Below are 22,276 nucleotides of genomic sequence, written 5' to 3'. Positions count from 1 at the left end.
AGTGTTGGGACTGATAGTTGGCTTTCCCTCTAAAACAGTGAATCTCAATCTTAGTGTGCGTCAGAATCACTGGGAAGGTTTGTTAAAACACAGATTCCTTGGTCCTATTCCCAGAGTTGCTGTTCCAGTAGGTCTGGGATGGGGCCTGAGAATATTATTTTTAACACATTCCCAGATGCTGCTGATTTGGGACCACACTTTGAAAACTGCTGCTTTGAGAAATGAAAAGGGTTGAGTCAGTGAACCAGAGGTTCACTTGTCATCATGACCACCCTTGCCACAGTAAATTCTCCATGGCACAGTCATTAAGAACGATGGTCAAAACATCAAGCTGAGAGGACCTAGGGTTAATTTTCAATTGTCTTGGTCTCCCTGCAGCTTCCAAACTTTGACTGTTTCTTTACTTCAGGACTTTACCACCTTCTAGTTTACTTCCACCTTTCCCAGGGTCCGTGGCTGGTCCTGGCTGGGCAGACGTGCACACGTGCACCCTGGCATTGGGGGGAGAGTCAGGTTGGTGGCCCCATGTATCCCTGCTGGTTGGAGTGATTGAGGGCTCATGAATATATAAGGCTGATTGGATTATAAAGGGCAGTATCTTCAGGCTTTAGCCTTCAGGAACAGAGTGTCTCTAAGATCGTTTTATTACTTATGGCATCCTCAGTGGGGCTGTGAATCAGTTATTACTGTCATCATGAGTGTACCAGCATTTCATTAGTGTATCTGTTGCCACTGATAAACCCTCTGCAAGAGCACATTTGATGGCATCCCTGGTGTTGGCCTACTAGCCACAGCTTATCTAGCATCCACTAAGGGAAGACAGAATGAAGCTTGACGAGGAGCTACGTTTGGTGATCCCGGTTACCTCAACACTTGAAAGCTGTGTTAAACGTGTGATTAGGACAACTTCCCCTCTCAAACACTGCAATAAAGAACCCTTAAGGTCTCATGTAGCTTGTCTTCCTGATCCCAGTTTTCAGGACTGGGCCCTATTCTTTTTCCCTTGTTTGGAGGCAAATTTCACATATATATGCAGGGTTTCTGTATATGGGCACCTTCTCAGGTGATGGTGTGAGGTGTTTTTGAGAAACAGCAGGCTATCACTTCTCCCTTCCTACTCTTTTGGAACATTACAGGAAATAGACTTATCTCTTAGACCACTGAAAACGGGTATTCCTTTGTCTTCGGGAGCTAGAAATGAAGAGATGGAGAGATTAGGTCCACTTGGAGTCTTGCAAGCCAGGAAAGCCAGAAGGCAAGAAATGAAAAAGAAAAAAAGTCACTATTTTGTCTTAAATCCTTAAGTAATATGGATTGGTTAGCGGAAAGGTTGGTAGTTCAAGATCAAAACCTCGCATACCAACCAATAAGGACTTCATTATAGGGTCCCCCCATGAACTTTTAGCAAATTCTTCTTCCCTGCCAGCCTCTAGCTTCCCAATGGTTAAACTACATAAAAAAGACATTGGTATAAGAGTTTACATAAAGATAGGGATAAGCACCGTAGAGCAGCCACAAAGTGTAGATTTAAAAAAATTACTTAGTGAAGCCTCGGAAGATAGGAAACAGCAAACTCAAGAGAGAGGGACAGAAAGAGACAGAGAGAGAGAGATATGCGTACATACACCAGGTCCCATATTAGCCTCCAATTACCTAGTATTTTATTTTTAGTGCTTAGGCAGGGATGGAAAAACAAATACAGTGGACAAAACTTGGTCTTCTTCATCCAGAAACGAGAGGGACTCTGCTGAGGAGCCTCGCCTGGACTTGTGGCACTCCCCATAGGTTGATGTTGGATATTGAACCATGTCATTTACTAGCCAGCTTTGATGAGGGATGGAGTTGCAGAGTTGGAGAGGAAGGGTATAGCCTAAATTCCAGTCTTAGGCTAGAATCTTCTGAAGGTTATCTGAGGGTTGAGATTAGCGATGGGACCCAGCGTTTCTTTTTTGAAGGATTCCAATAGTCTCAGCCAAGAAGTGTAGGTAGGAGAGAATGCTGTGGATTTGCTTTTGCCATAAATTCTAGGGCAGTGTGTGTGTGGGGGGGATTCAGGTTTTCTGCTTCAGAGAAGTCTGGATGAGCGTCCCAAGGGGTTATAGCACCATGAGGAGGCTCAACCTTCTGCAGTTGCCACATAACCATGATTCCTTTATGAGAAGATTGATCCCCACAGTGAGAGGCCCAGGTGTGCAACTGTAAACAGGGTGCCAGTCTCCAGAGGGAAAACTGAGGCTGCAACACCACCTCACAAGATGTGAACACACTTTCTGGAGGAAAGCAACTGGAGACCTGGGCGAAATGCAGCAGTCAACCGAGAGTAGAGGGTGGTGGATCCCAGGAAAAGAAACGAAAAGTCACAGCATGAGAGACCTCCAGAGTCAACCTGCTGAGGATCCAAATAAAATTCACGGTGGTATCCACAATTACAAGAGACGAGAATTCCTTTGTGGGGGGGTCTGAGGCAGTTGGAATAGAAGAAGGTATTCTCCCCTCTCCTTTTTCTCAAGTAGCCAGTAACATCCGTATCAGAAGGCACTGGCTGGGCAGCACCAGAAAATAGAGTTAAGGGCTCAACCATCAGATTAAGATGGCATTAAAAGTCTGAGCTTTGCCACAGGACTGGAGCTTAGGATAGGGTTCAGAAGAGATATAGGTCCAAAGAAGGCCCATCCAGTCTTCCCTTCCTTCTACGTTAGAACACCTAGCTCTGGGGCCTCCTCATTCTGCACAGCGGAGACCTTAAGGCAGTGATTTCAGCACCATCCTTGGACCAAGAGCCTCTTCCCACCGTATGATTGCATATTTTACAGCTGAGTTGGTTGGGGTTCTTCACAACTCATGGAATTAGCAGCAATAGCAATAATAGTCTCTAGCATGGAGGACCCTGTCATTTCTGGAAGCTATCAGATGAATACAGAAGATTTCTTGGGGGCTATCTGGGCCATCTCGTGGACCTAAATGAAAATACTCTGACATGAAGATTCAGATGCATCTACTCGTAGGTTAGGTGGAACAGAGTGATCCAGGTTAGTATGCTTATAGACTCTGATCAAGTCTTGTGCTACCTAGGAATCTGAAGAGCAAACACTTAGGCCGAGGCTCACCACATATCCCTGATCTGCAGAGCCCTGAAACTTCAGCCTCACCAGACAGCTCAGCCAGCAAACTGGTCCTACAGGGACTTTCAGAAATGGCAGGAAGTGCTCACTCCAGACAGGCAAGATTCCACAGTCCTTCAGGCTCCATTCTGATTTGATCCCAGATCTTCTGCCCCCAATGTATTGAACATCTAAGGCTTCTTTCTAGCTGGCTCCTTGGGTTTCAGCTATATTTCTTGTATGATCCGGAAGGTCTCGATCACAAATGTAGTGTGCATCTAATGGACATTTACATTTCCCAATAGAATGTGAACTCATGGGCCCAAGTTTTATCTTTTTATTTTCTTTTTTAATCTAGTGACTGGTACACAGTAAGCACTCAATAAGTGCTTGTCGAATGAAGGGATACGTACTGCAGACCGTCAAGATAGTAGGAAAGGGGCAGCTTCTGCAGAAGGTGGGATCCCTTTGGAAGGCAGATATTAGCCATTCAGTTAAACTCCTTGAGCCTTGTATTCCCATTTAGGAGTATCTCACATGGATGTCCCATCTCTTATATTCACTTGTCAAAGACAAATAGTAAGGGCCAGCTAGGGAATTTGGATTCAGCCAGGCAAGGTGGCTGCCGTGAGGATAGTGCAGCAAGGGGCCAAATAAGCCACAGAGGAATATTTCCAGTTTCCTGGTTTTCCTCCAGTCCATGATGAAACTCACAGTAGATCTTCTATCAAGATGGGGCTATTTCCTCTCATGCCAGAGGCTGGCAGTTGAACTTCCAGGCAGAATGTGTGCTTTCTTAAGAGGGAAGCCAAGGGAACTGGGTTCCTCTTTTCCTGCTACGTCTGAGACAATGCTTCATGTCTCATATAAGCCCCAAGATGCCAAAGATAGTGGCATGGGTGACTAGCTGGTGCCAATTAGATGGCATCCAATTCTCCAAAGAAAACCCATTTGGTAAAAGCAGTCCAGCCCCTGGAAAAGCAATCCAAGCATCTCATAGACATGGGAGGAAATGGAAAAAACAAACCAAAAGAGAAAAGGAAAATAAATAGGCAAATGAGAGAAAAAATTAAAAAAAACCAAAAAAGTAGGGTTTATTGATTCTCTCATGCATGTTAAATTAGAGAGTATAAAGACGGGGCTGTAATGTTATTTTTGGGGTTTGGTGACTTCTTAAATTGGCAGCCATCTTGTCAATGTCTCCTATATCATCCAGAGGGCAGGAGCAGGCAGCTCTCTCTCTACCTTGGCATCTGGGTCCTCTCCAGCTTCATCTTTTTTTTTTTTTCCTTTTATAGATTGATTTAAACATCATTTAAACCACATGCTTCTTTTTTTCTGGGCTCCAGCCAGATCTCTGGGGGAAGAGTTTTGGCAGTGGTGACGGAATTGGGAAGGGTCTGTGAGAAAATATGGGGCGCTCTCTGTTGCCCTCAGATTTCTCCATGTAGGCCTGTCTCTCTCACAGTTGTTCATAATAATCATTGAGGAGTTGCCGCAGGTTTTTTTTTTTTTTTTTATATGTCTTCTGCACACCTCTCCAGAAAGCCCCAGGAGTTTGTAACTGAGACAGGAAATCAAGGAGAAAGACCCAGAATCGTCTTTTCCCCAAAGTCACAAGAGCAGGCCAGTAAATGTATCTAGGGGACGCAAGTTCCCAAACGCCACCCCACCAGTCCTTACTAGGAAGTTCTCAAAGGTGCAGCACCAAGAACCTGTCCCTCTCCTGACACCTCCTCCTCCCTCCTGCTCTCCTCTTGGGGCTGGAGAGCCAGTGCTCTGAAAGAAGAGGGGGGAGAGGAGGAGCTAACATAGCTGAGGCCAGCCCATTCTGCTCTCCGGGGTGACAATGACTGCTGGACCCTCAGAGCGTTGCCTGGAGGTTGGGATCCAGGATGGTTTCTCGATCTGGAGATTCAATGTAGTTGGCAGCTTCTTGGAGTTTCAGCAGCATGGCCATCTACAGAAGGGGAGAAGATGGATTAATGAGGGTTGGGACTCAGCCCCGCCCTTGGAAGGGAAACCAAAAAATCTGGATCATGCATCTGATCCTTGGTTTGTAAGTAATTAAGAGCCCAGAGAGTTTAGAGGTGGTTCATGAAAAAGTAGTGATGAGTGCTCCGACCCTGTTCATAACCTGCGCATGTGTGACAGATACCAGGGGCCCTGCTAGAACATGTGGAGGAATACCAAAACGAACAAGACAAGCTCTGCCTTAAATGTGCATGCACTTCAGGAGAGGACAAAGGCGTGGACATAGCAGCTGATACTGGGAGGAATCTGAGTAATGCCATTGGAACATCTCTAAGAATTTCCCTTTCTAATGTATTATAAGGAGCCCTGGTAGCGCAGTGGTTAACACAGTTCAGCTGTTAACCAGTTGCTCCATGGGAGAAAGATGTGGCAGTCTGCTTCCGTAAAGATTACAGCCTTGGAAACCCTATCGCGCAGTTCTGCTCTGTCCGATAGGGTTGCTATGAGTCAGAATCCACTAGATGGCAACAGGCTTTTAATGCATTATAACCAAACAGCTAGACTCAGTGTTATTTTGAACCTGTTTCTCCCCAGTTCGCAAGACCTGTTGCTTCATAGCAAGTCTAAACTCCTCAGTGTATTCACCTCCTTACCTATTTTTTTCCCTTGGTACTTCAAGATTAAAAAAAATCAAATCTGCTGCCATCCTGTCGATACCGACTCATAGTGACCCTATAGGACAGAGTAGAACTGCCCCGTAGGGTTTCCATGAGTGGATGGTGGATTCAAACTGCTGACCTTTTGGTTAGCACCCAAGCCCTTAACCACCTAGCCACCAGTGCTCCACTTCAAGATTGGGACCATCCAGTTCAGCTAAGTCTAGATGATTCTGTCCTAAATTTGTCCTCCATCCTTCTATTTACATGGTTATTAATATCCTTTCAAGTTAAAAGCTTTTTACATAGGTAACATGTTTTTCAGAAAGTCAAATTTAAAAAAAGTATTATGACTAAATTGGAAGAATGTCCTACTCGAAAGGTAAAATGACAGGGTATTAGGATTTGTGCATGTTTTTTAAATTAATTAATTAATTTTGCTTTAAGTGAAAGTTTACGAATCAAGTCAGTCTCCCATTCAAGATGTTATACACACCTTGTTATGTACTCCTAGCTGCTCTCCCTCTAATGAGACAGTACATTCCTCCTCTCCTCCCTGTATTCCCTGTGTCCATTCAACCAGCTCCTGTCCCCCTCTTCCTTCTCATCTTGCCTCCAGACACCAGTTACCCACATAGTCTCATGAGTCTACTTAAGCCAAGAAGCTCACTCCTCACCAGTATCATTATCTATCTTGCAGTCCAGTCCAATCCCTGTCTGAGGAGTTGGCTTTGGGAATGGTTCCAGTCCTGGGCTAACAAAGGGTCTGGGGACCTTGACCTCCAGGGTCCCTCTAGTCTCAGTCAGACCATTAAGATTGGTCTTTTCATGAGAATTTGAGATCTGCATCCCACTGTTCTTCTGCTCCATCAGGGATTCTCTGTTGTGTTCCCTGTTAGGGCGGTGATGGGTTGTAGCCAGGCACCATCTAGTTCTTCCAGTCTCAGGCTGATGGAGTCTCTGGCTTATGTGTCCCTTTCTGTCTCTTGGGCTCATCTTTACCATATGTCTGTGGTGTTCTTCATTCTCCTTTGCTCCAGGTGGGTTGAGACCAATTGATGCATCTTAGATGGCCAGTTGCTAGCATTGAAGACCCCAGATGCCTTTCACCAAAGTGGGTGTGCATGTTAAGTTTTAACACAATCTGCCAAGTTATCCTCCAAAATGGTTTTACCGGTTGACATTCCCACCAGCAGAGTACGCAAGTACATGCTTCCACACACGCTATTTTTGACAACGTGAAATGGGATCTCCTTGTTTTATTTTTCATTTTCTTAATCTTTTTATGTTTTTACTGGCCATTTTCTATTTCCTCTAACCAAATGCCTGTTTATGTCCTTTGTCTATTCTTCTGCTGAGTTTTTGGATGCTTTACATATTCTAGGTATCATCCTCTTTTGGTTATATGCATTGCAGATATTTTCCCCCAGTTTGTCACTCATCTTAGCCTTTTTTTCTACAGGGGTTCCATGAAATCATTTAGCCGAAGTAGTCTTCAGGAGTCGGATTTCAGGATAAATATCAGAGTTGAGGAAGAAGTAAGAGAAAATGCTGTGTCCTGCTGCTTTGCTTCTTTTGTTGATACTTTATTCTTTGCTAGAACAAACCTTGCTCGGATGCATTACTGTTTAGTTTAAGCTTCTGCCCTAGCATACACTTTTTATAACCTAGAATTCTGATATTCAGAGCACCTCTCTGCCTCATCTTACTCCCAGCCCTGCTGTATTCTTCAGCTTCTGGGCCCTTATCAGCATATGCATGGAATATTAAGAGTTCAGTCTTATTAATACTCTTATTTTGACCTTAGAATGGCTTCTACTCACCAGGGGGTCTGAGTCCAGAGAACTTGGGGTGCTGTCTTTGACTGTCCTGTCCTCGGGAGGTGAGGCAATGCTGTGAGGGCCCACGGTGGGTGGTGGCAGGTGGTACAGCTTTGATTGGTCTTGCTGGGCCGACGGCCAGGGAAGAGTGTCCCGGACCCACTCCACTGGGTCTTCCCAAGCAGCTTTCTGTCCATGGACCTGGAGAGAAGAAGAAATGTGATTGCTGAGAGGGAAATCCACACATTAGAGGCTTGTCTGAGCATTCTCAATAGTGCCCACAAAAAATTATGCTCCTTGGGAAAATGCGGTTCCCCAAATGTAAAGCCTTGAGGTGCTAATCTCCATGGAATTTTCCTTAGTTTCCCAACAAGACAAATAATAAATTGATAAACCATTTTGGAGGGTAATTTGGCAGACTGTATTAAAACTTAACATGCACAAATCCTAATATTCACAATTCTACCTTTCAAGTAGGAAATTCTTCCATTTTAATCATAGCTACCCTATAGGACAGAGTAGAACTGCCCTGTATGGTTTCTGAGGAGCACCTGGTGGATCTGAACTGCCGATCTTTTGGTTAGCAGCCATAGCTCTTAACCACTACGCCACCAGGGTTTCCATTTTAGTCACAATACCTTTTTATATTTATTTTCTTGAAAACATGTTATCTGTGTAAAATGCTTTTAAATTGGAATTCTATTAATGATGATGTAAATTTTCTTAAAATACCACAAACTTTTACAAATGCAGTAATGACTTTTGATATCAGTCTAATGGCATCTCTAAAAATTTACCATATCATCAGGAGATATTTATCACCATAATAAATTACTTTTATGGATAATCCATGACCAATAGGATCCAGTCCTTGCGTCATGGTTCCTTAGTACTAGAATGGTCCTTAGTGATCATAACTCACTAATTTACAATGAGAAAACTGAAGAGGTTTGAAAAAATGACCTCTTCCTTTTGTACAGAGTTTTTATTCTAACTTTTAAAAAATCTTTCTCATCTTTCATCTTCAAAACAGTGATTTAGGTAGGGTGGAATTTATTATCCCCTTTTTACATATGAGGGAGTTAACAAAGGTTGAATAACTTGGCCAAAGTAACATTTATTAATAGTTAAGGAGCCCTGGTGGCACAGCGGTTAAGCTCTCAGCTGCTAACTGAAAGGTTGGTGGTTTGAACCCACCCAGTGGCTCCATGGGAGAAAGACCCGGCAGTCTGCTTTTGTAAAGATTATAGCCAAGAAAAACCTATGGGGCAGTCTACTCTGTCACATGGGGTCGCTGAGTCAGAACTGACTCAATGGCATTCAACAACGAAGTGAGCTAAGGCTGTAATAGGGTTTTATTTAATTCTTAACGCAATTTTTCTGTGTGCTCTGACCCCTAAAGAGTGGTTTGTATTTGGCTTAGAGCCAGAAAACCTAGGACTGGAGAGATGGCCTCATAGGCAGTGATCATTTAGCCGTTTGTAGAATGGATACTGAAGGCAAGAAAGTAGCTTAATCTACCCAGTGCCTTACTCTGCCTGTAGATAGAGTACCTTACTAATTCCTAGCAGCCCCATATCTAACACTAAAGACATGTTTCTACTTTGGCAGGTAGGACGGCCTGATCTTGGGGTTTGAGTGGAGGCAGAGGGTAGGACTCACCTTGATCCCATCCTTGGCTCCTTCCTGTAGGTAGGGAATGATGGAGTTGTTCCACAGGTCAATGAACCAAGTCCGGAAGTCCTCAATGCCAATGGGACAGGACAGAAAAAAGCAGGGGCCTAGGGAAAAGGATGAGGCCGTGAGGGTGGCTGAGAACCTACCTCTCCCATTTGTCTGCCTCTTTTACTCCTTGCTTTGAGTCAAAATTGACTTGACGGCAATGGATTTTACCAGGCAGAGGGGTCTGATCCAAAGGCTTAAAGGAAACTAATTTAGAGTTGGGTTATACCAAGACTGTTCTCAAGACAAGTGGGTGCTGACTGCCTGGCTGACTATCTCATAAGTAAATGCTTTCTCAAGATGGAAGTGAGATAAGGGAGGGGAGGAGGAGAATGTTTTAATTTTCTCCTATATATTTTCCTTCCTTTTTTCCATTAATTATGGGGAGAAGGGCTGGCTTTCTGAAGGTTGAATTGATTTACCCAAATCACGGTACTAACTGTGTTGGGAACGCTTGTTAAGTAACTAAGTGGTTCTAGGTCTAAAGCCATAAGGTTTGCAATTCCTTTACATGCTGCAGACTCCAGAAAGAAAAGGGAGCATCCCTCCAGGTAGTAAAGTAGAAAAGGGAAGCCACCTCCTGCCCCAGGGGGGAAGCTGAACCCCAGTACCGATGAGGAAGTCTGAGGTGCTGTGCTTCTCAAGGAAGGTGTGGAGATGATACCACAGCTTGGGTACCCAGTCGAGCACCCGAAGCAGCTCTTCCTTGTTGGCGTTGATGTCACTGTCTGACTCCACCAGCTTCCTCCTCAGGTAACGAACCAGGAAGCCATTGGCTGGCTCCACGTTGTTGGAGAAGGTCAGCATCCTGCCGCCAGGGATGGGAGAGTGGGGTCAGAATGGTATTGGGGTTCATGCCCTGCGAGTCCGTCCCTCCTCCTGCTTGCCTCCCACTAAAGCTCACTTGGATTCTTCTCAAGTAATAGCAGGGGCAATTGGTCTCAGGGCAGCAGCCCTGGGCAGGCAGAGCTGACTCTCAAATCAGTGACCATCTTGAGATAGATAACCATCTGACCTCACTGACCTGCATCAGGTGGTGTGAGGGCAGAGAATCCTAATTACAGCAGCCTAGCTGGTTGTCTTCTAGTTTCCCTATTTCGAGGGTCCTCTTCACCCTTTAACTGAATGGCAAATACATCTCCTTTCTCCTCCTAGCCTAGAAGGCTCTGGCTAGTTCATTCTTCTTCTGTTATCTACTGCCCCTCTGGCCAAAGCCCTGGGTTTAACTAGTTTATAGGCTTTTGGGTAGGGTTGGAAGGCTCATCCATAGTCAGAGTCCTTACCTGAAGCTCAAATGCAAGCCATGGTTGGGTGTCATTTTTACAGGCTGATTGGTGGTACCTATAATATAGGGACTGTGACAAGAAAGGGAGAAAAGATTGACTTAGACTTGCCTTACCACTTGCTTTCTGCATGTCCACACAATGGAAAGCTCATAGATCGGACTGTACTGGGTTTTCCCTCCTCCCACTGTCATGTGTTTGTTGCCGATCCCATCTCACCATTTGTGATACTTGCAGGTGAGAGCCCCATTGACCAGCTCACTGATGGAGCCTGCTTCACTTAGGTCATCCAATAGGATCACCAGGGGTACATCCCCAATTCCTGTTTCCCGGTCTATCTGGTTAGCCAGGTTGGAGAGATAGAGTTGCAGATCCTAGAATAAAAGAAGGGTGGTAGGTCAGCACTTAGGAGTAATTAGCACTTGGATCAGCCTTGGTAAGAAGTATTTTGGAGAAGCTCTGCTAGTTCTGGACTTCCCTGGAGCCTTTGGTTCATGTTTGGTGCACTTGGACATTTGACTGTAGAACCAATCACCATAGGCTGATAAACAATGGTCCCAAAGCTTCCAAAGCAACCCTCTTCAACAGTGGCCCCTAAATCCTCCAGAAGTGGGAAACACATGCATTTCCTAAATAGATTTTCATTGGATTGGCACTACAAACTACCATTAATGGAAGCAGTTCCCTACACCTGAAGAGAGCCAAGACTTGAACCAACTCCAAAGTATTAGGGTCTGCTCAAGAGATGTCAGGGGTTGGCAGGGGAAAGCATAGCATGTAACATTTAATTCTGAGTGCTTCTTCCCAGAAGGCCCGAGGTCAGGGAGTAATACTGAAAAGAAAGGTAGAGGGAAGATAATAAAAGGGAAGGGATGGGATTGACAGAGTTGGCTGAGAGTGAGGTAGAAATGAGGACCATGTAGTTTAATCAGCGATTAACTAAAGGGAAGCATGGAGAAAGAAATGAAGGGCAAAAGTTTGGAAAGCAGTTGGGGACTGGAAAAGAGGATGAGCAGGGAGTGAAGGAAAGGAGAACAGTGAGGAGGGGGGAAAGAATAAGGCAGGGCCTGGGAGAAGCCTCGGGGGGAGGCTGAGGCCTGAACAAAGACTGGCAGGGGTCTCAGGAGTCAGCTACCTTACAAGACTGCTGGTGCATGTTGAAGGTGCTGACGATGCCCTCAGTGACCTCACGGCCTGAGCGCTCCACTAGGTACTCAGCCAGTCGATTGGTCAGGTAGGTCTTGCCTGTGCCGCTGGGGCCTGAGAGGACGAGGCGCCGGTGCTTGAGCAGGAGGCTTATGTAGTGTTGCATCATTGGCTTGGGAATCAGAGTCTCAAACACCAGGCTGTCAACGCATTTCTCCTTCAGACCTGAACCCCAGCCCCAGAAAACATGAATCTTACTGAGGGTCCTAGGATAGCAAGAGACTCGGAAGGGCTCTTTTCCTTCGTCTAGAAGCCCACAGAAAAAACTCTAGAGTCACTTGTGCCTGATGGTTCTACAGGAATCTCCAATCCCTACTTTAGAAAACTTGGATTTGATTTTTAGGGACACACTCTGAACCAGAGGTGAATGGGTAGAGGGAAAAGCCCAGGCTTGGCAAAAAATGTCCCTGGGGACAAAAGTTAGGGCTAGGTCTTATTCATCTTTTTATATCTTACATTACTTAAGTACAGTGATCTTCATATTGTAGCTTCTTAATAAATTCTTGTTGAATGAATGAATGATGAATTATTTGATGATCTCCTCCCTGCATCCCACAGCACCTTACCCGAGAGACACAGACTGACCTTTAAGGGAGACTGATATGTTATTGACACCTCGGCGGCAGGGAGGCATCTCTGGGGGCTCAGCATCCAACACTCGCCTCACGTGGCTGACGCTGTAGCCGTGGATGGATTCCGTGCTTAGTCCCAGGGTAGAGGCTGGGTCCATTTTAGAAATATAGTCCTGGCAGAAGAGAAAGGGAGAAGAAGAAGAAGATGGTGAGGTGCACTGAGTGAGAAGATACAAACATAGGAAAGAATGAATATTAGAGGGAACAGAAGTAGATGGAGAGGGAAGAACATAGGCTTTCCTCTGTAGCATTTCTCCCATAAAGCATCGAAGGTCCCCAAGATCCCAGTGCCTGGGTGGTTCAGTATCCCATGAGAAGACAAGCAACTTTTGTGAGTACAAGTATCCCTTTACCTTGAATACTTGGAAAACAGCTTCATCCAGCATCTTCCAGTCAACTTTTCCACTGACCTTGCTACATCCCAGGAAGAATTCCTGTTGCTTCAAGTCCTGTAAAGTCAAAGTAGAAGCATATGAACCTCAGTGCAGATGACTCCAAGAAAGGGAAATCTTAAAAGACCTTAGAAGTTAAGTACTCTGGTTTTGGGGGTTTTCAGAGCCCAAGTTTTCGTGGATAAAAAAAGACAACGTTGTGTCTGTTCTTAAGCTGGACCTTCCCTGAAGTTCCTTACCCCTTTGATGATGTGCTGGGGGGGCATCCTCACCACCACTCGAAGGGTCACTTCCTCCTTTGGACCACAGGTACTGATGCCATCCATGGGTGACAGGTCTGTGGGGGTTGAGAAGGACGATTGGTTTTGGGAGTACTAATAGCCTTTCCTAGACCTTGCAGTTGTTATTCTTTCCAAATCAGTCTTCATTTACCACAAAGAAAGGGAAGCACAAAACTGATGATAATTAAGGTTGAAGGACCTAACAACTCTTGTCTCATGACCCTGGCATCTGCCTGGTTTAGGTGTTGTTACCTCCCTGACCCAAGGGAAATGCTACCAGAGCAAGTGGAATAGTTTAACAGTGAACTGAGCCCTTTTCTTCTCTCTACCCTTAAAGGTTCTCCTCTGCAACAGTTACCTGTGTCTGTGAGACTTGGGCTGAAGGAATGGGTGAGCGCAAGGCCCAGGGAGCGGCGAGGGGATGATAAAGCAGATGATCCAGGGACCTGCCCCGGAGTGGAGCCTGTTGAGGGGCCTGGGGCTACCTTCAGCCGGTCATTTTCTGCTTTCAGCAGGTCCACCTCCAGCTGTGGCAAGAACAGACAGGGTAGGGTAGCAGGGTTGGGCAGATTCTAAGGCTTGGTCTTCCCTTTCCTGCCAGCTGTCTGCCCAAATACCAACCTGCATGTTGTGCATGGTCTCCCGAAGCTGGTCCAGTTGATGGGCAGAGTTGAGGGCTTCTAAGCGTATGTCCGTAAGCTTCATTTCTTTTTCCCATAGTTCAGAACGCAGCTCTGATACCTCCTTCTTCTCGGGCTCCTCCTCCTCATTGGCATGGAAGATCCTAGTGTGAGGAACCGAGTTAGCAGGGCCCCTGTAAGAAAGTGAGAGTCAAGCTGGGCTACATGGAGAAGGACTAGAGGTACTAGGTGATATTGAGATCTGTGACTGGTAGTCTTGGTATAGACTGCCCGTAGATATGCAATCAGTAATAAGGAAAAAGATCCATCTATGGGTCACCTATGCCCAGGGAGAGGTCTGTAGTGGGGTGTTGCTTATCCAGGGTTTGATGGGCTTACTGCCAACTCTAGCCAGCAGTTTACACTGGCACCATGCTATGGGGCAGGAACTGGAGAGCACTTACTCAGTGACATCAATGCCCACAGAGGATGAGTTGGAGGACTTGATGGAAGGTGAAGCAGTCTCTGTGGAACCATGCTGTAGTTTGGGGGATGAAGGGGCTGAGGAGTCAGGTGTGGCAATCTCCTCAATATCAGAGTATGAGGAAGCTGACTTAGGTCCCTTTTTTATACTGAAGGCTTTGTTGAAGGAGCTTCGAAGCTAGAAGAAAACAGATCAAGGTAGAGAGAGATGTCAGGGGGTGGGGTAAGACAGGTATGGGCTTCTGAGACAGGCCTGGAGGCAGGGGTTTACTTGCTGTAATTAAGCCTCTGTTTACAACGCTTCACTTGATTCACAGAAGAGATGCCTAGAAATTAGGGATAGCAGAAAGGTGGAATCTTCTGATCTGCTGTTGCAGGCTACGGGAACTTCTTAGCTCCTCTTTCTCCCATGAGGGAACTGTGCCTTTGAGGGGGATAGAGGCAAGACTATCCCAGCATTCCAACCCCACCTTCTCTAGCAGATCAATAACTGCTCAGTCTAGAGCCTTGCTCACTCTGGGCTTCAGGACGCTGCCTGTGACCAGGGCTTATCAGCCTAGTATCTGTTCATCTAGTCTTTTCGCAACCAGAGACTGACAGTATGATTCTGTGGAGATCAACAGAAGGTAGTGTATCAAGTTTCTTTTAATATCTTTTTCTTTCAGTATCTCTTGTGCCCTGGTGGCACAGTGGTTAAGTGTGGTTAGCTCGGCTGCTAACCAAAAGGTCAGTGGTTTGAGCCCACCAGCTGCTCTGTGGGAGAAAGATGTGGCAGTCCGCTTCCATAAAAATTACAGCCTTGGAAACCCTATCGGGCAGCTCTACTTTGTCCTATAGGGTCACTGAGTTGGAATCTACTCAACGGCAATGGGTTTGGTTTTTTTGGTGCTCAGCATGTAACAGAATGATCGGAACAACCAGACACAGGTGCTTTCTACTAATTCCACTCAAATGTCCCAGAATAAGGGACATTTCCCAGCATTACCTTAGTGTACTTGGGGTATTATAATCTGATCATAGCTTGTTTGATTGGGAGTTAAGGAATTAGGGAAGTGAGCTAGAGATGCAAGCCAGGGTCCTGTCCCACACCCATTCACATGCATCCATACAGCATGCACACACACACGGGGACACAGACATGGAATGGCAGCAAGAGACAGAGAGTAAAGGAGGGGTCAAAGGCTACAGGGGACAAAGGCAAACTAGCTTTTGGGACAGTGAGAGAAAAGAAGGAAAAATTTGGTGTCCTTTCTAAGTGTCACATCTGGAGCACAGGAAGCCTGGGAGGTGATTGCTGGAGCTAGTGGGTGGTGTGCGTTGAGGTCTCTAGCAGTGCGGACCAGGAGGACCAGTGTATCTGGGATGGGGATGTGAGTAAGAAAGCATGTGTGCAGTTGGGTGGTTACAGGGGACATATCATCATTGATCAGAGTTCAAAAATACCATGAAGCCCAGTTCTCTATAGAGATGAATGAAGCCTGAAAAGGCCAGCATTCACTTGCTTGAGATTGCATAATTGAAGACCTGGGACTAGAACACAAGCTTCTTGATTTTCAATCTGATGGAATTTTCTCTACACTATTGCCTCATGGGAAGCCATGCATACGTGTGCATGCGTGCGTGTGCATGCAGAAAGAGATCTTGTGACCACATTTGCTGGGAGAATAAGGCCTTTAAGATCAATAAGATCTTAAATGAGCATACTATTCTATGTGTAGTTCAGTATTCCCAAAGCCAGAGCTGTGGGGAGATGTTGATTGGTGTTATGTGGCTAAAGGTTCCATGGTCAAATGAGTTCAGGAAACAATAGAGAGTAAGCAAAATGAAACAGGGTTCTTTACTAGGGGGACCTCTCAGAACTTCTACTGTGCAAATATGCACTGTAGAGAACGCGGTGCTTCTCAAATTTATTTGATGATGGTATCACTTTTTAAGGAGCATCTCAGTGAACTAGTGATCTGTGGAACACACTTTAGGAAATGCTAACCTATATAATCAAGTTTTAAATAATGTTTGTGGCTTTTCAGGCCCTTCATATCTTTGCTCCACCCTACCCAGTCAGTGCTCCAGCTAAATTAGTCTTCCCCTGCCCGGCTGCTTCTCCCTTCATCAGGCAGTGTCTGTGCAGAAGCATTCCAACACTCTCCCCTCTATTTCCCACACTCCCATTGCAGCTTAACTAAGACCTCTTTTGTGTTTTCCCTACCTATTGTAATTATTGTCACCCTCTTCTGTGATCACCTTTAGCAATCATTGCCACACTTAAGCATTTGGGTTATCCATGTTGTATGGACAGTGTTTTGTCCCCCCAGCAATACTGTAAGCATCTTGACAGCTGAAATTATAGACTCCATTTCTCATATCCTTCATAAATACCACCTAGCACAATGCAGGGATAGGGTTAGCGTGGAACCTTAGATATTTGGTTTGCAATGGAAATTCTAAGTTTACTTTCCATTTGTTGTAAAAAAAAAAAAAAAAGTTTTTTTTTTATATGCTAACCCCTGAGATGTCTTTGGAAACTTCATGGATGCTCAGTGGGCTTCAAGCTTTGGGGTGTCTTGAGGATGCTACAGACTGAACCATGTCCCTCACTTATCTCTGGTTCCTCCTACTCTAGAGCTAAATCCTGAGGTTAGGCCAAAACCAAACCAGCTTCTGGAAACTTGTGGTTAAGATAATGTTCGTCCTATGATTCTCTTCCATTTTGAACTTCTAGGTGTGATAGAACCAAAAATAAGAAAGCTCGTTTTCTGGCTAGGAGAAGCTCAATTTGACTGCTTTTTATAAGAGGCCAATTTTGTAACAGGGGAAGACAGGAGGGAACAGATTTGGATTTTGTTTGACTTTCCCATTTGGCCCCCAACCAGACCACTCCTCTGTCCTCATGTGGGGCAGCTGTGGATGGACCATGCAGTGGAGTGAGTTAGGAGCTCTAGGATGGTTGTTATGGTTAGTGTTATCAGTGGCCGTTCCTTTTTTTTTTTTTAGGGGGAGGGAGTTGCTGTGGAAATGGGGAAGGTATGGCAAAGGGAAAGAGAAAACAAGGGGAGAGGAACCGGGTCTCTTACCTCATAGACCTGGAAAAAAATAGGGATTTGAAGTCAGCATTTTGAAGGGGAGGGAAAAAAAAGAAGCAACACTTAATCACTCATTTCACACAGCTGTTACCTATCTGCACTCTGTAAAGGTCTGAGGGCCAGTCTTACTGAACAAGGGACAGAGGAGCAAGAAGTCTCCATTGAGCTGTGAGTGTTTCAGAACTGCCTAAATAATTTCAGAAAGATCATCCAAAGTCAGTTTAGGGTTATGTGGGGGGGGGGGGGGGGAAGGGAATAAAGAACTATCTCTGGATAAGCCAAAGGTAATATAAAGGGTCTTTTTGAAGTAATCTGTGGAGCACTCCACAAATACCTCTCCAAAAATTGAAGAAATGACCTCTAGGAGCATCTAGAATGAATGGATTTTATTCTGAATATGAATATTTTGTTCATAAAATCCTCTCTTCATAGTGTAGAAGGGAGTGGGGGGAGTTGGGAAGGTGACTGATAGGACTTTCCCTTCTGGAGATTTCCTCATTCCTTCTGTTGCCAAATACACTTGACCTAATCAGTACGGAGATCCCAAGATGTATAAAAGGGTTAGAGGGATGAACTGGGAACAAGTAAGGAATGACTAGGGGAAAGGGAGAATTTAACGGACCTTGCTCTTAGCAGACATCAAATTAGGGCTTACTAGTAGAAGGGAGGAGCCCTGATAGCACAGTGGTTAAGAGATCAGGCTGTTTTAACCAAAAGGTTGGCAGTTCGAATCCACTAGTCGCTCCTTGGAAACACTATGGGGCAGTTCTACTTTGTCCTGTAGGGTCACTGTGAGTCGGAATAAACTCAATGGCAACAGGTTGTTTTTGGTTTAGTAGAAGGGAATATGTCTTGGTTAATCCTGGATGGATCCAATACCTACGCTGAGGTGGAGGTAGTCCACCATGGTTCCAGACAGTTCCTCCCCTTAACCTTTTACCTACCCAACTCTTTTTCTTCTTCTTCTTTGCGTCAGCATCCTTGCCGCTGCCAATGCTGGAATGGCTGGTGATGCTGTTGAGGCTAGAGATGCTGTCTGAGGAGTTCTGTCTCTTGATCCGAAGTTCTAGGGGCCAAGTACACGTGGGAAGAACAGAGAAGATTTAGAGAAGACATGAGACTCAAGGCAAGTCTACTGCAGAAGGATGAGAGGAACCACTAATAGGTCCGTATTATTCATTTTTCAGATCATTCATTCAACAAACATTTCTCAAGTGCCAATTATGTTTCAATACAGAAAATCCTAAAGGTTAAAAAATAAAACAGAAAGGATCCCTGTTCAGCAGAAGCTCCCAGTCTAGTAGGAGAAAAAGCAATGGCATAAAGTAATGAACTCAGCTTGAATAGTTCTGAGAAGAGCTTAACTAAAGCTAGCCCTCTACAGTTACGTGGAGACATCAACCAATCATTTTTCTTAATTTCTTCAGCAATGGTTGGCTGCCTAGTGGTTCAAGGCCAAATATAATTAGCCATGTGCCCCACATTTAAGCTGAATGAGCTTTACTTTTCTCATCTGATGGGTAGAAAACCTTCTTAGGTCTCTGTGAAGGTTTGTGATGGCACAAAAAATGATCCACTTTTTTACAGCAGGAAGGAAAAGGTTAAAAAAGGAAGAGATGTTTGGATTTTAAAAGAATAGAAGTTCTTCAGATGGAAACAGTGGAAAATGTTTTTAGAAATGAAGAAAAAGTACATGCAAATACACCGCAGGGAAAGGGCCTTGTTTTGGCGAACCGCAGGTAGTCTGGAACGGAAGCTGCATAGCATCTGTGGGGCCTCGACAAGAAGGGAGGGCAGAGATTAGGCTGAGACCAGATCACAGAGAGCCTTGAATGCCTTTTAAAGGAAATCTGTCTTATGCACGCCTACGTTCACTACAGCATTCTTCACAGTAGCAAAAAAATGGAAACAGCCTAAGTGCCCTTCAAAGGATGAATGGAACAGCAAAATGTGGTACATACGTACAATGGAATACTACAACCATAAAGAACAATGATGAGTCTGCAAAACATAACATGGATGGATCTGTAGGACGTAATGCTAAGTGAAATAAGTCAGTCATCTAAGGACAAATATTGTATGATCTCACTTTTATAAGAAGACAAGAGATATATATATAGAGAGACCAGTGTTCATTGGTGGTTACCAGGGATGGGGGTGGGAGTGTGTGGGTAGAGGAGAATCACTCTCTAAATCATAGATACTTGTTATTTTTGGTGATGGGAAAAGCAGCACTGAATGTGGGTGTAATGAGCACAGCTTGACCACAGTAAACGACACTAAGAAGCACACAGAGAAAAGGATGTTTGTTCTAAAAAATATGACAGAAATATAATTTGGCAACAACACCAACAATAACCAAAACTGAGAGTATGGTCACATATGTAGGTGTATAGGCATATATGTGTATGGGTAGGTACAGATGTATACATATATGTACATAGACAGAAGTATCTTATGTACATGTACGTAGAGATATGTGCGTGTACACAAATATAGAAGACCCAGTTAGAGATACGTCTCAGACATAACCGAACACCTTTCGAGATTCGTTATCTGAATTTGAAGGCTTAGGACCTTAGTCTCATGGGACAACTCAGTCAATTGGCATAATATAGTTCACAAAGTTCCTGTTCTGCATCCTAATGAGATGAGTGGCATCTGGGGTCTTAAAAGCTTGCAAGCAGCCATCTAAGATACAACTATTGATCTCTCCTTGCCAGGAACAAAAGAGAAAGAAAGAAACCAAGGTCTCAGAGAAGAAATTAGTCTACAGAGCTAATAGCCTACACAAGCCACGGCCTCACCTACCCTGAGACCAGAAGAACTAGATGGTGCTCAGCTACCATTACCGACTGTTCTGATCAAGGCCACGAGAGGAGAACTCTGACGGAATGGGAGAAAAATGTTCAACAGTGCTCAAATTCTTAAAAAGCCCAGACTTGCTGGACCAGTTGAGAGTAAAGGACTCCCTGAGACTATTGCCCTGAGATACTCTTTAAACCTTGAACCTGTGACCTGAGGTCACCTTTTGGTGAAATAACAAATTGCCACACAAAATAAAGATATTACCTGTGAGCATGGTGCTCCATTAAAAAATCGATATGAGACAAAAGGTCAACAATTACTCTAAAGCAAAGAAGAGATGATAAGGGACCAGGGAAACTAGAGCACTGGAAACAGAACAACCAGAGTGCAGTTAAAAAGAATGCTGACGTATTGTAAAAAATGTAACGTCACTGAACGATTTGTGCAGAAATTGCCAAATAGAAACCTAATTTGCTGTGTAAACTCTCAGTGAAAACAACAAAATATTATTTAAAAAAAAAAAAAAATGAAGCCTGTCTTTGCGCCGTAGGTAATGGGCAGCAGAGCTTCTGAATCAAGGGCAAACTGTGATCAGATCATTAATTAATTTAGTTTTATTGTGCTTTGTGAAAGTTTACAGAGCAAATTAGTTTTTCATTAAAAAACGTATGTGCAAATTGTTTCGTGACATTGGCTGCAATCCCCACAGTGTATCAGCAGTCTCCCGCATCCCGCCCCGGGTTCCCCCTTCGCATTTGTCCAGTTTTCCTGTCCCTTTCCGCCTTCTTGTCTTTGCTTTTGGGCAGGTGTTACCCATTTGGTCTTGTATACCTGATTGATCTTAGAAGCATGTTCCTCACGTGTGTTGTTGTTTGGTTTATAGGCTGGTCTAACCTTTGTATGGAAGGTGTACTTCTGGAGTGGCTTGAGTTCTGAGTTAGTAGTGTGTTCTGGGGCTATAGTATCAGGGATTTCTCTAGATTCTGTCAGACCAGTAAGTTTGGTCTTTTTTGTGAATTTGAATTTTGTTCTACATTTTTCTCTCACTCTATCCAAGACCCTCTATTGTGATCCCAGTTGGTGGTGGTAGCTGGGCACCATCTAGTTCTTCTAAGCTCAGCTGGTAGAGGCTGTGGTTCATATTTCCCTTGTATCTTTGGTTTTCTTCATTCTCCTTTGTTCTGGATGGAATGGAACCAATAGATGTATCTTAGGTGGCTGCTCACAAGCTTTAAAGACCCTAGATGCTACTCACCAAAGTAGGATGTAGAACATTTTCTTTATGAACTAAGTTATGCCAACTGACCTAGATGTCCCCCAAGACCATGGTCCCCAGCCTTCTGCCCCAGTAACTTGGTCCCTCAAGGTGTCTGGATGTGTCTAGGAAGCTTCTATGACTGTGGCCCCTTCGTGCTCTATTATATATGTGAATATACATGGTGTACATACCAATGTTTGTAAAAATATCCACAGCCTCATCTGCATATGTACGTGGATATACTCCTGTACACCCTCCTTCCCCTAGACAGCATACATATCTGCCTGTGGATCTGCCTGCAAGTTAGTATTTGCTTTTACTGTTGTTGTAGGGTTGTTGGAATCAACTGAACGGCAACAGGTTTGGTTTTAATGGGTAGGGTTGTAAATGCTATAGTGCTTACCTTTTTTTTTCTTCTTGTGTTCCTCTAAGTGTCTTCCTTTGCCTTGGTCAAGTTGTACTGACTTCTCCTATATTATGTATTGTCTTTCCCTTCACCAAAGTTAACACTTGTCTACTATCTAGTTAGTGATTTCCCTTCCCCACCACTCCCCTCCTTCATAACCATCAAAGATTATTTCTTCCTGTGTGCAAACCTTGAGTTTTGTTATTTGCCCTTTCGTAAGTGACTTACTTCACTCAGCATAATTTCCTCCAGATTCATCTATGTTGGGAGATGTTCCCCAGATTCATCATTGTTCTTTATTGTTGCATAGTATTCCATTGGGTGTATGTACCATAATTTGTTTATCCATTATCTGTTGATGGGCACTTAAGTTGTTTCTTTTTGCTATTGTGAATAACGCTGCAATTAATATGGTTAGGAATATGTTTATTCATGTGATGGCTCTTATTTCTCTAGGATCTATTCCTAGGAGCGGGATTGCTGGATCATACGGTATTTCTGTGTCCAGCTTTTTAAGGAAGTGCCCTATCATTTTCCATAGTGGTTGTACCATT

The 22,276-nt window shown here is 44.4% G+C and overlaps 1 protein-coding gene across 7 annotated transcripts in view; it reads right to left on the bottom strand.

The window, feature by feature from the left end:
- Nucleotides 1-2,849: 2,849 nt before the first annotated feature.
- NAV1 (neuron navigator 1) overlaps nt 2,850-22,276 on the bottom strand; it is a 324,330-nt gene continuing 304,903 nt past the window's right edge. For 6 of the 7 annotated variants that reach the window (XM_049858267.1, XM_049858271.1, XM_049858269.1 and 3 more), the window contains 14 exons: nt 18,195-18,316; nt 14,152-14,348; nt 13,689-13,881; nt 13,426-13,594; nt 13,026-13,123; nt 12,748-12,843; nt 12,348-12,507; nt 11,692-11,927; nt 10,776-10,930; nt 10,557-10,628; nt 9,885-10,081; nt 9,214-9,332; nt 7,555-7,752; nt 2,850-5,061 (listed from right to left, as the gene is read on the bottom strand). In XM_049858267.1, coding sequence (XP_049714224.1) covers nt 4,966-5,061; nt 7,555-7,752; nt 9,214-9,332; nt 9,885-10,081; nt 10,557-10,628; nt 10,776-10,930; nt 11,692-11,927; nt 12,348-12,507; nt 12,748-12,843; nt 13,026-13,123; nt 13,426-13,594; nt 13,689-13,881; nt 14,152-14,348; nt 18,195-18,316 — 2,108 coding nt within the window. In that variant the 3' untranslated portion in view covers nt 2,850-4,965. The remainder of the gene's footprint in view (nt 5,062-7,554; nt 7,753-9,213; nt 9,333-9,884; nt 10,082-10,556; nt 10,629-10,775; nt 10,931-11,691; nt 11,928-12,347; nt 12,508-12,747; nt 12,844-13,025; nt 13,124-13,425; nt 13,595-13,688; nt 13,882-14,151; nt 14,349-18,194; nt 18,317-22,276) is intronic. The other variant, XM_049858270.1, reaches the window with a different exon arrangement.

Source organism: Elephas maximus, chromosome 18, assembly GCF_024166365.1.
Source record: "Elephas maximus indicus isolate mEleMax1 chromosome 18, mEleMax1 primary haplotype, whole genome shotgun sequence".
Classification (NCBI taxonomy): Eukaryota; Metazoa; Chordata; class Mammalia; order Proboscidea; family Elephantidae; genus Elephas; species Elephas maximus.
Note: the sequence above shows the minus strand (reverse complement) of the source record. Positions and strands in the feature narration are given on the sequence as shown.